The sequence below is a fragment of the Neltuma alba genome, unplaced genomic scaffold (assembly GCF_004799145.2).
Source record: "Neltuma alba isolate B1F8T4 unplaced genomic scaffold, ASM479914v2 tig00007358_pilon, whole genome shotgun sequence".
Classification (NCBI taxonomy): Eukaryota; Viridiplantae; Streptophyta; class Magnoliopsida; order Fabales; family Fabaceae; genus Neltuma; species Neltuma alba.
The window spans coordinates 31,219-43,087 of NW_021634760.1; the positions used below are offsets into that span (position 1 = coordinate 31,219).

Here is an 11,869-nt window from a genome sequence, read left to right on the forward strand (position 1 = left end):
GCATTAACAACCTAAGCAATATCCGTTAACAACTTACTTTATAGAATTATATAACCTCCGCATAAGAGTAAACTATAACCAAATAGTATAATACAACAACTTTAACACTAAAATGGGAAGCTTTTTGATATCATTAAGAATTTTAACTAGAGCCAATAGGATTATAGTAATATTTTAATGCGAAGATCCATTTACAACCTCAACAGTAAGTATTAATAACCTGAGGAGAACTGTTAACAACCTCAGCAGTGTCTATTAACAACTAACTTTATCGGATAATATAACTTCTAACTATAACTAACTAAATTATAACTAAATAGTCTTAAAGTTAATCTTATATAGTTGTTAGAGGTTATATTATCCTATAAAGTCAGTTGTTAACAGATACTGTCTAGATTGTCAACAGCTCTCTTTGGGTTATTAATACTCACCATTGAGGTTATAAATGGATCTTCGCATTAAAATGTTGCTATAATCCTATTGGGTTTAGTTAAAATTCTTAATGATATCAAAAAACTTCCCATTTTAGTGTTAAAGTTGTTGTATTATATTATTTGGTTATAATTTACGCTTATATGGAGGTTATGTGATTCTATAAAGTAAGTTGTTAACGGATACTGCTTAGGTTGTTAATGCCCTCTCATTTAGTTGTTAATAGTCGCTGTTGAGTTTGTAAATGGATCTTCGCATTAAAATATTACTATAATCCTATTGGATCTAGTTAAAATTCTTAATGATATCAAAAAGCTTCCCATTTTAGTGTTAAAGTTGTTGTATTATACTATTTGGTTATAATTTACGCTTATATGAAGGTTATGTGATTCTATAAAGTAAGTTATTAACGGATACTGCTTAGGTTGTTAATGTCCTCTCATTCGGTTGTTAATAGTCGCTGTTGAGGTTGTAAATGCATCTTCGTATTAAAATATTACTATAATCCTATTGGCTCTAATTAAAATTCTTAATGATATCAAAAAGCTTCCCATTTTAGTGTTAAAGTTGTTGTATTATACTATTTGGTTATAGTTTACTCTTATGCGGAGGTTATATAATTCTATAAAGTAAGTTGTTAACGGATACTGCTTAGGTTGTTAATACCCTTTCATTCGGTTGTTAATAGTCGCTGTTGAGGTTGTAAATGGATCTTCGCATTAAAATATTACTATAATCCTATTGGATCTAGTTAAAATTCTTAATGATATCAAAAAGCTTCCCATTTTAGTGTTAAAGTTGTTGTATTATACTATTTGGTTATAATTTACTCTTATGTGGAAGTTATATGATTCTATAAAGTAAGTTGTTAACGGATATTGCTAGGATTGTTAACGCCTCTTCATTAGGTTGTTAATAGTCGCTGCTGAGATTGTAAATCGCAATGACAGAGCAAATGTGAATATGGAATATGAGGGGCAATAATGTCATTTTACAAATCGAAAATATTACTCTGAGGTCCCTTGGGACTTGTCAGTGATTTTGACATTTCGTGAGACCTCAGAGTAATAAATTGCCTTCTGTGAGACTGTACGTAATTTTCCCAACATTATTTTGAGTCAATCAAAGTGGACCCGTACATTTGTACATAATCAAAAATACATTATATTATTTCTAATTTTTATACATTATACTCTCTCTTAACCCAAGTATAAATCACTCCTAACTAATTGATACATATGAATTAAAAACAATTAAAATCACCAAAACGTGTCATAAAATACAAACGATTTTTAATATTATTTTTAGTAATTACACTATATTCCAAACATTATATTAATTTCTATTTTCTACTCGTTCTTACTATTTTTATTAAATATTGGTGTGAATGAAAAAATATTTAATAATATCTCTTGTTTTTCATATAAGAACTAATTCATTGTTAAAATTGGTACTAAATATAATATCTTAACACATTTTGTCTCACACATTTATAATTCATTTTTCAAAATATTACTATTGATTACGCATATTAAGGAATATTCATCTAATGATAGTTATGGTTAAAAAAGATATCTTAAAAAAATCAATTTATATTTATTACAAATAATTAATTTTTCTAATTTCTTTAATCTAACTAAATTGATTAAGTAGTTATTATTTTAAGAATCGCAGGGTGCAAGTACCATTTAAAACTATCAAAGTGTTAATGACTCCTTCTAGAAGATGTCCTATATTATGAGTCCGAAGGGAGCATTAATGATATTCATTGGATGATATGGCAGTAAATAAGAAAATATAACACTCTGAAAGTGTACATAAAGCTTTCATTTTCGATCCAATTTTTTCTAATATGATTCATTCATTCAAACTTCGTGTCAGTCATATGATGACCTTGACATATTTTATCATATTTGTCAAACTAAAAACAAAAAGAGAAGTTGCACCTGCAGAAGCGCACAGCTTTGAGCAGCATGAAAGTTAGAGAACGGAAGGAATCCAAAGACACATTTCAATCCACATTAAACCCATGACTTTGTTTTCTTGACAGCTCGATCTTCATGCAGTGGTCTAAATTCTGTCTACATCCTCTTAACTTCTTTTTCCTCAAACAATCTTAAAAAGGCAAAAACCTCTCTTTCCTTTTCCCACGCTAAAATCCTCAGAACCCGGAGAGTCCATTGCTCTGCACAACATGTTCTCTTTGGTGACAGCTCTGGGTTTTGTGACAACAGTGTGTTTGATTTCAAAGAATGTGGTGATTAATGCGCTTGAACTCGAGAATTACTATGATCTGGCTCCTTCTCCATCAGCAATGGTTGCTGCTACTGCTGGATCAGCCTCAGCTTCCTCTGTTTCTGCTGGGTTCATGGGTTTCTCTGTTCTGTTCTATGTTGTAGCTATTTTATTTCACTAGAAGGTTGTTCAAATATGAAATTTCCGTGAGAATCCTGTTTGGTGTCTAGTTTTTTCTGTGGTTCCTTTTTCATTTCTTCTCTCGTGCAGTTTCATGTACCTGTTTTTATCAAATCATGTGGTAATTTCAGTGCTTACTTCTTCCCCTTTGGCCTATATCTACTTCTTCTTCATGTTCAATGATCTTCTGAATTGAAGTTCAATTTTGTAGAAGGACATGAATTTTTGTAAAATAGTCGATAGTCCATCACATTCTAACTATAAAAACTAGTTAAGACTTTATTCATTGCACTTGATGGGTACGTAGGAGTATTTCAAAATACTAACTTTTTGATAGCATGAATCATAACGATAAATTAAGTTTGGATGTTGTTTGGTTTCCAAATGATCAGAACACCAGTGTTTTCTTTCCCCACTATTTTCAGGAGTTTGGATCAACAATTACACTTGGGTAATTACAGAGTCAGAAATCATGGAAGAAGATGTACTAATGGCAACAAGCAACTACCATGTTCACACAGTTCAAAATGTAGTATCAATAAGTGCCTGTTTGTTTCAGCGTTTGGAGAGCATTAAGTTATTTTTTTCGAAGCATAAGCACGTTTAAAAACTTTGTGATACTCAGATTGGCGATTAAACAATTTGACTTTTACACAAAAAGCTATAAGTAAAAATTAGTTACTTATGACTTATGGCTTTTAAAACATGGAGAGAAAAAAGTTAAGAAATTTACTACTTCTTCTGATTTTTATTATAAGTTTCAAATAACTAATTTGCAGATAATAAAAAATCAGTTAAAAGTAATTGAAAGTAATAAATAAGTTAGAAATATATTTTTATTTTCAAATATGCCCTTATAATAAATAAAAAAAATAAAAAAAATGAGATCGACAGCAGCTTATAAATAATTTAAAATTATTATATTATGTAAATTGATAATTTTTTTATTTTTCATTATTTAATAAAATTCTTATTCATTTTGATAATTTTACAAACTAAAATTACTGATTCAATCATAATCCAAACAACTTATTTTCACAAACTAACTTTTACAAAATCTAATTCAAATACAATTCACATCACCCAATTTAACTATTACCCAATCTAACTTTTTTAAAAGTCAAATTTGACAATAAGCTACTTTTTTAATCATTAATCTAAACGTGTGTGTATCAACATGCAGCGTACCCAATCCATTGCAAATGTAGTATCAATATGTAGAATAAGAAATTTTAATACTCGCCCACTAAAAGAACTACCAAAATGACAGTTCAAAATATTAGTCAAATTTAGTTAAAAGTGATAAATGTATTGGGTATATTTATATTTTTCTAATTATATCCTTATTTGTAAAAAGAGTGTATACGATATAATGAGTAAAAATTTATTCCAGAGAGATAATAATAAGTGATATATATATTTGATAAAGGTAAAAATAAAAAATTAGCTTAAAATTTTAAATAATAAAGATTTGTTTCTTATATTTAAAAACACCATCATGAAAGAAATTTTTTCTTCTAAAAAGGGACGGAAGATGGAGTATACTTTTAGGGGCATTTGAGAAAAAGACATTAATTATCCTTAGAAATTCAGAAAATACAACATGAGACTTTTTAAAACCCACGTTATATTTGAAATGAAGTTGGTGTAAAATTTGTTCCTATATATAATGGAAATTATTTTTTTTAGTGTTATTCATCATATTGTTATGAAATTCCCCTTATACCCTTGATTAAAAAGTAAATTGACTTTATGAAAAATACTGGTGAAAGTTCACAAGTTAATTGGGCCTAGCAATTTTTTTTTTTGGTGTGGTTATAGTTTGGTTCCCGCGGTTAGAAATCAGGACCCGCTTGGTTGCCGGGAAATAAACTTCGCTGGAAGCCACCCCGCTCGGTTCCTTCCTCTCCCGACTTGACGAGGTTCGAACTTCGAAGGTCCTAGTCTTCCTTTGAACGCATCCATGGTTGATCTTTAGGTGGTTAGACGGAATGCGTATTCCGCTGTGAAGGTCAGTCATCATATTCCCGATTGAAGGCTTACATTGTTGATGTTTAGGAAGGAAATCCAGAGTAAGAGTCTATCTTTTACCATCCTTGCTCCTTTGGGTTGTATAAATTGTGGATTTTGTTGCAAGAGGTGAGCTAGTTATTATGATTTGGTAGTTGGGGGATGGTTTTTTTTTCTTTTCTTTCATTTTGATTTGGTTGTGCTTCCCTTCAGATGGTTTTTCGATTTTCTATTTGGAAGAAGTTAAGTTTGCTGAACTTTACTTAGAAGGGGATTATTTTGTGTAGTCCTGTTTCCAATAGAAATAGGGTTTATAACTTTTCCTACTCTGAACAATCTTTTTCTTGTGCGGAAATATATCAGAAAATTTGTTGTTATTTCAACTATGGTGTCTTGCTCCTAATTTGCATTGTCTGGGGTAGAAGTTCACTGCGTTTCAGCTGATAGGAAGTCTGCGCTCATATGTTCATTCTTCTTCTTCTTCTTTAAAAAGTTGGTTGAACCTCTAGTAATACCTGCTTATCTGTTTGATTTGACATAAAGTGCGGGTCAAAGCTTTTCTAAGTCTTTGTTTGGCATGAGTGTTTTAGTCTTAAATTGTGGTTTTCACTGTGGCTTGGAGTTGGGTTTAAATTCTGCACAAGCTCTTGTTGTTTTCCCACGTCTATTAGCATGATTTAATCATGCTTTTGGTCTCAATTCTGTGTTAAGAAAGCTAAGCTAATTTGAGCCTTAAATTACGGGAACCATCTAGAATTTGCCTTGGAAATTGAGTTTCATAACTAGGTACCATTCAATTCTCGGTATGAGTCTTCCTATTTACCTTTCTTCACTTAGACACCGATGATGGCCACCACGATTTCACAATAGGTTGCTGAAATCTTCTCATTCTTCTTCTGTCTTTTTTTGCTTTTCTTTTTCCTTTTCTGTTTTATTTTTGGGTAAAACTGTCTTTGGTTTCTTCTAACTTGCTCTTCAAGAAGAGGCAAAGTGTATCTCACAGTCTGAACCTTTCTCTCACAGTCTGAGCCTTTCTCCCTCTTCAATCCCCACTACTGTTCCACTACATTACGCTCACAATTAATGCCCTCAAAATGCAAAACCCAGAATTTTTTGGATTTCAAGTTCTATTGTAATATCCCAAAATGTTCCTTTCTTTCCTTTGGTTCAGAGTGAGAAAGCATATGTTTTTACAATACCTGATTTGTTTTCATGAAAACAAGAACACATTTTTCACAATGGCGATGCTGGATTCATTGGAATCACCAACTCTTTGGTAATGCTGATGCTTAGGTTTTAGACTCTTTTCATTTCTATCAGAATTTAGGCTTTGGGCTCGAACCTGTTTATTTATGCCTTGACTACCATGAGCACATATTCTTTCTCGATAGAATCTGCAAATCTGTTTCCAATATAAGAAAAAATATGAGAAATATGTAAAATATAGTACATACTGTGTGTTGGTAAGTAAAATCAAGCACACTAACTGAACATCCCTGTTGTCATGAAAATATTCTCATTGCTCCCCTCTGAAAGATTCTCCACGAGCAAAGAAAATGATTCACAAACTTAAAATTAACAACCTGACAAACTCCCCTATGTTGACATTAATGTTTACTTGGCAGTGACACGTGTATTCTTTGGTTTCGCCTATGCATCAATATGTCTCCTTAGTTGTCTAGGAATTTAAATGAGCCATGGTTATCAAAAAAGAATATTGATATATTACCCTCTGTTTCCATTTTGGGTGATATTGTACTCTTCCCAAAACAGAACGTTCTGCAAATGCTGGCGTTTCTTTCCAATGCTTTCCACATATTCTTTGGCCTCTACAGGCTGTAGGCTATTAAAATTCTCAGGTACTAGCATCATATCCATCCTTAAAGTTTGCAAGACCCTTGAGCAACTATACCAAGTCCATGCGCAAATCATCAGCAAAGGGTTAGAGCAAGATCATGATGTCATTGCTAAGTTCATTTCCCTCTCCAATTCCCTTGCTCCTCTTAATTATTCAAAAAGTGTTTTTGATCGTGTTATCAGACCTAACACCTTGCTTTGGAACTCTCTTATTAGAGGGTACTGCCAGCAGAACTTCTTTGTGAATGTTCTTAATGTTTTTCTACGCATGAAGAGAGAGGCTTGTCTTTCTGATAACTACACATTCCCACCTGTGATTAAAGCTTGTTCAAATTTATGCATTGTGTGGGAAGGAAAATCAATTCATGGATCAATTGTGAGGTGTGGGTTCGAACAGTGTGTATTTGTAGGAACTAGTTTGATTGACATGTACGGCAAATGTGGAGAGACCAGTGATGCTCGTAGGGTATTTGATGAGATGACTGAGAGAAATGTGGTTTCTTGGACAGCTATGGTGGTTGGGTATGTTGCTGTTGGAGATGTTATGGAAGCAAAGAGGTTGTTTGATATAATGCCGCAGAGAAATGTCATTTCATGGAATGCAATGATTCAAGGGTTTGTAAAAGTGGGAGATTTGGGCAATGCTAGAGGTATTTTTGACTCCATGCTTGAAAAAAATGTTGTTTCCTTTACGACTATGATGGATGCCTATGGAAGGAGTGGTGATATGGTGTCTGCAAGATTATTGTTTGATCAATGCTCAAATAAGGATCTTGTTGCTTGGTCTACTTTGATATCAGGTTATGTCCAGAATGGTCAGCCTAATGCAGCATTGCGAATTTTTCTAGAGATGGAGTCTTTGAATGTAAAGCCTGATGAATTCATATTGGTAAGCTTGATGTCCGCTTGTTCCCAGTTGGGGTGTATAGAACTCACACGGTGGGTTGATTCTTATGTATGTGAGTGTTTTGTTGATCTTAAAACAAATCATGTGATGGCAGCTCTTATGGATATGAATGCGAAGAGTGGAAACTTGGAGAGGGCATTAAAATTGTTTGAAAAATTGCCTAAGCGAGATCTAATCTCATATTGTTCAATGATACAGGGGTTGTCAATTCATGGGCACGGAGTTGAGGCTATAAACCTCTTTAATAAGATGCTGACAGAAGGAATAGTTCCTGATGAGGTGGCCTTCGCAATTATCCTGACAGCTTGTAGTCATTCTGGACTTGTTGATGAAGGTTGGAATTATTTCAATTCCATGAAGCAAAAATTCTGCATTAATCCTTCTCCTGATCACTATGCATGTATGGTTGATCTTCTTAGCCGATCAGGGCATATGAGGGCTGCCTATGAACTTATAAAATCAATGCCTATAGAATCTCATGCTGGTGCTTGGAGTGCACTTGTTGGGGCTTGCAAGTTATATAATGATTCAAACTTGGGAGAGATTGCTGCTAATCGACTATTGGAGTTTAATCCTGAAAATGCTGCTAATTACGTGCTATTGTCTAATATCTATGCAGCTGCGGAGCGATGGCTTGATGTTTCTGCTGTGAGGAATAAGATGAGGGAAAGGGGTGTGAGAAAGATACCTGGCTACAGTCAGATTTAGTCCAGAGCTGAAATTGTGTTACACATACTTCTCTGTTGAAACTGTCAGCTTCCTGAGGTGATTTGTAAGTTCAATCATTGATTTTAACACACATAGGATAGATTGAGAATATGGGTGTTGGTATAGTAGTAGCAAACTTCAACTAGAACTAGCATTGTTGATATTGGGGGATGAATTTTATTAAATTGAGAATTGATAATGTCAATTATGTTGTCAAGTGTTGGTTTCATGTTGATTGTGTTGATGGTAGCTTTGTGGATACCTTCGCAATTGGGTTTAGCTTTGAGTCAATGGCAGAGGTTTTGCATTCGCTTGATGTTGTTTGTGAGTAGATACCATCCCGTCATACGATTTTATCAATTCACCGTTAACAAACCACCATCTTCAGGCATCGATTTTCCTTCGCCATTTTTCTGTTAGTTGTCCTACTTTTAGGAGACAAGCTCCAACAAAGTTTTTCTGTTTCTCCACATTGGGAATTACATGTATGGAAACAATAGAATCCAGTGACTAATTCTGAAACTTTTCTATGAGTGATAATTTGAAAAAGTGTACGAGTGGTATAATTTAACCTGAGTTTTCCTTTAATTATTGGTATGAGGATACTATATGAACAGTTTTTGACACGGCCGGTGCCTAGAAAAATGAAATAGAATTCTTGTACTTCGTACATGTCTGATTTTTCGAGGGAGGGATTTGGTTTCCATATGTTTATCACTAACGACAATTCTGACTTCTGACCTTTTGTCTAGGCTCAAACAAGACACAGAAGTGATGCATTAGAACGAGGCTGCATAACGACAGTGAGCTGAACTGACCTTAAGCAGAGACTATGGTTTTGTGGTCATATCCACCTACAGCACGGCAGTTAGCCATAACTGCCGGTGCTTTTATCACCGGTGCTTCATTATTTGCTGTTGGAGCTTATCTTTCTGTAGTAAATATAGGTCCTCAGCAAGCTCGGGCAAAAGCTCGCAGTGAATTAATCAAGAAGCATCTCCTTAAGATGTTTGATGATTGATATGGATATTTTACTTCACTGGCTCTTCTGCTCCATCATCTCTAGTTCTAACTCTTTGGCATGGAGCTCGATTTCCTTGATACCACATTTGGTGGAACATCTGGCCGTTTTTGGATTTTTGTGGGATCATAAAATGGAGATAGACACAATGGTAGTCCCAGTAAGTGGTGGTTGACGTTTGCGAAGAGGTCATTTATGAATAAAATTTGTTCCTTGTACTGTTGTGCTGTAGAAACTATGCTTGAATCAAAGGACTCGGATGATGGAGACTTTTTTTTCTTGTTTCATATGTATCTGAGCTCTTTCACAGTTCTTTTGGTTGTTTTCCCAAAGGTACTTGTCATATATAGGTGCATTGGTCAAAATAGTGAATGGAGTAAGTGCATCACTCACACATTCAGCTTTATGTTCATCAACTTTTGGTAAATGAAATACTCATTACGCTCTTTTTTTTTTTGTTTATAAGAAATAACTATCATTTTTATTTTGTCCTTATTTATAAGTAACATTAGTAAGATGTACTACTTCCGGTCCTAATTATAAAACCCAGTTGACTTATTTGAGGAGATTAAGGAAGTACGTTAAGTTAGTTATTTGTAATAAACAAGTGTTGTCATTCCTAAAATATCCTTGCTAATTAAGTGTATTGGCTAGAACTATCATTGTTAGAAGGATTATTTTGAAAAAAATGCATAAATATGAGAGATAAAATGGATTGAGGTCTTATAATTAGAACCAAACAAAAAGTCAAACGGGGTTTTATAATAAAGACCGGAAGTAGTATCAATTTTTCTTGGGTAATTTCTTATTTTGTCTATATTGATTACTTATTTTAATGCCTAATGTATTTATTATCTCATCATTAATTCCTTTTCTTATTTTCTCTTTTATATTTTCTCTTCCCATAAATAAGGATATGTTTTAGAGAAAAAAATTACAATTTTTACATATTTATTATATTTAATTAATTTTACCTAATTTTTTTAATCTACATAATTTGGTTAAACGTTTTTTTTTTTGTAAAAAGGGACAGCTCAAGAGGAATGAGGTGGCAAACATTTTGCTCATCCTGTACAGTTTAATCAATCTGTACGCGTTTTTTTCTTAGTTTATTTAGTTGATTTTATCAGGAAATGTTACCCTTGGATTTATACTACATTAGCATCTTGAAATTTGAGTGATTTAGATTTGAGGACCAAGAATATGTAAGATGGCTAAGTATACGATCAAGTGTTTGGAATGGCTTTCATGGTGGTCTACGCACATTTGTTGTGAAAACTAAGGTCCTGTTTAAAAAATAATAATTTTGTAATCGTGATTTATAAAATATAATATAAATCTGTGAAAAAAAGTTTAGTCTCTAATTACATAAGCACTTATGAATAGTAAATACTCCTCTGGTCTCTAATAGAGAACTCAATTCTTGAATTGGTTTTGGTTCTAAATATAAGATTCATTTATCATATTTATCAGTTTTTTTTAAATTACCTCTATGGATACTCCCTCAACAATAATTAAGTAAAAGAGAGAGAGGAGTATTGAGAAAGATGATTATTGTGTATTTAGAAAAAAAATATGTTACTTTTTTTATAATTAACTAACTTACTTAACTTTCTTAATCTAATCAAATAAGTTAAATGGGTTATATATTAAGGATAAAAGGAGTACTTGTGTTCAAAACGGACTTCTGAGGGTTAAATGGTATTCCTCCGGAGCAGTATAATACTCCTTTGATTTTAAATATAAGATGTATTTTGTGTAATGTAAATTACACTGAAAATGGATTTTAGGACCGGACTAGTAATTCTTTGGCCGTTACGAAGTTCGCTTGCGTTTCTTCATCTTCTCCTTCGCCGCCCATGAATGACACCAGAAGAGGAAGGAAAACACTAAACTGGTGCAAAAATTCTCGGCTTTATGCAGAGAATCGCAAATGTTGCGGCGTAAATCATCCTGAAGATCAGAGTCGTGGTGCATATGAATTTACAGCCATGACATTACTAGCATACCCAGATTTCACAGGCGTTGCAAATGCTCTGTCACGCATTAATGTGGAAGAGAAACAAGGTAAACCTTACAGAAGTCGCAGCTAAGAATCAACGTGGCAGCGTAATGTTCACAGGCATTTCCAAAAATCTGTTAAGTAATACCTTGAGAAATGTGTAAAAGAGCCTCTCAATAATACTCTTCGGCAACTTGGAAAAGGTCAAAGTCTCGGAGTCCGTTAACACAAAAGCTAAAGGGAGCCGATGCTAGAGAAGATACAAATATAAGTTCTTTTCTCCTGCTTCTTCTCAATTCTTTAGCTTAGGGATGCAAACGTGTAATTCTGGTTTGATGTTTGCTTTTCACATATGTTTTCAGAACCCTGACTAGGGTAGGAGAAATAGCCCTGTGAGGGGTTAGGTTAACTTTACTTCCGCTACTTTGAACAATTAAAGATTGCTACATCAATACATGCTTTTAATCCAGTTAACTTTCTATGTCATATGATTGGTGATAATAGTTTTGTGCTATGC

General features: G+C 33.4%; 2 protein-coding genes across 6 annotated transcripts; both read left to right on the forward strand.

Annotated features, from left to right (window-relative positions):
- Positions 1-4,886: 4,886 nt before the first annotated feature.
- Positions 4,887-11,850, forward strand: LOC114752367 (uncharacterized). The gene is made up of 3 exons (XM_028941116.1): positions 4,887-4,919; positions 9,093-9,772; positions 11,141-11,850. The coding sequence occupies exon 2, from the start codon at positions 9,162-9,164 to the stop codon at positions 9,348-9,350; it is 189 nt and encodes a 62-aa protein (XP_028796949.1). The 5' UTR covers positions 4,887-4,919; positions 9,093-9,161; the 3' UTR covers positions 9,351-9,772; positions 11,141-11,850.
- On the forward strand, positions 6,198-9,166 carry LOC114752366 (putative pentatricopeptide repeat-containing protein At5g37570). 5 transcript variants are annotated; one of them, XM_028941115.1, is made up of 3 exons: positions 6,198-7,955; positions 8,241-8,393; positions 9,082-9,166. In XM_028941115.1, exons 1-2 carry the CDS (start codon positions 6,548-6,550, stop codon positions 8,327-8,329), a joined length of 1,497 nt encoding a protein of 498 aa, XP_028796948.1. In that variant the 5' UTR covers positions 6,198-6,547; the 3' UTR covers positions 8,330-8,393; positions 9,082-9,166. The 5 variants fall into 5 exon arrangements, with proteins under 5 accessions (XP_028796948.1, XP_028796947.1, XP_028796946.1 ...); XM_028941114.1 differs by having other exon boundaries at positions 6,198-7,603; positions 7,820-8,393; XM_028941113.1 differs by having other exon boundaries at positions 6,198-7,364; positions 7,515-8,393.
- Positions 11,851-11,869: the final 19 nt, after the last annotated feature.

Excerpts from the sequence above, each read along its gene's own strand:
- LOC114752366 (XM_028941110.1), top strand. The coding sequence starts at position 6,548 with ATGAGCCATGGTTATCAAAAAAGAATATTGATATATTACCCTCTGTTT.
- LOC114752367 (XM_028941116.1), top strand. The coding sequence starts at position 9,162 with ATGGTTTTGTGGTCATATCCACCTACAGCACGGCAGTTAGCCATAACT.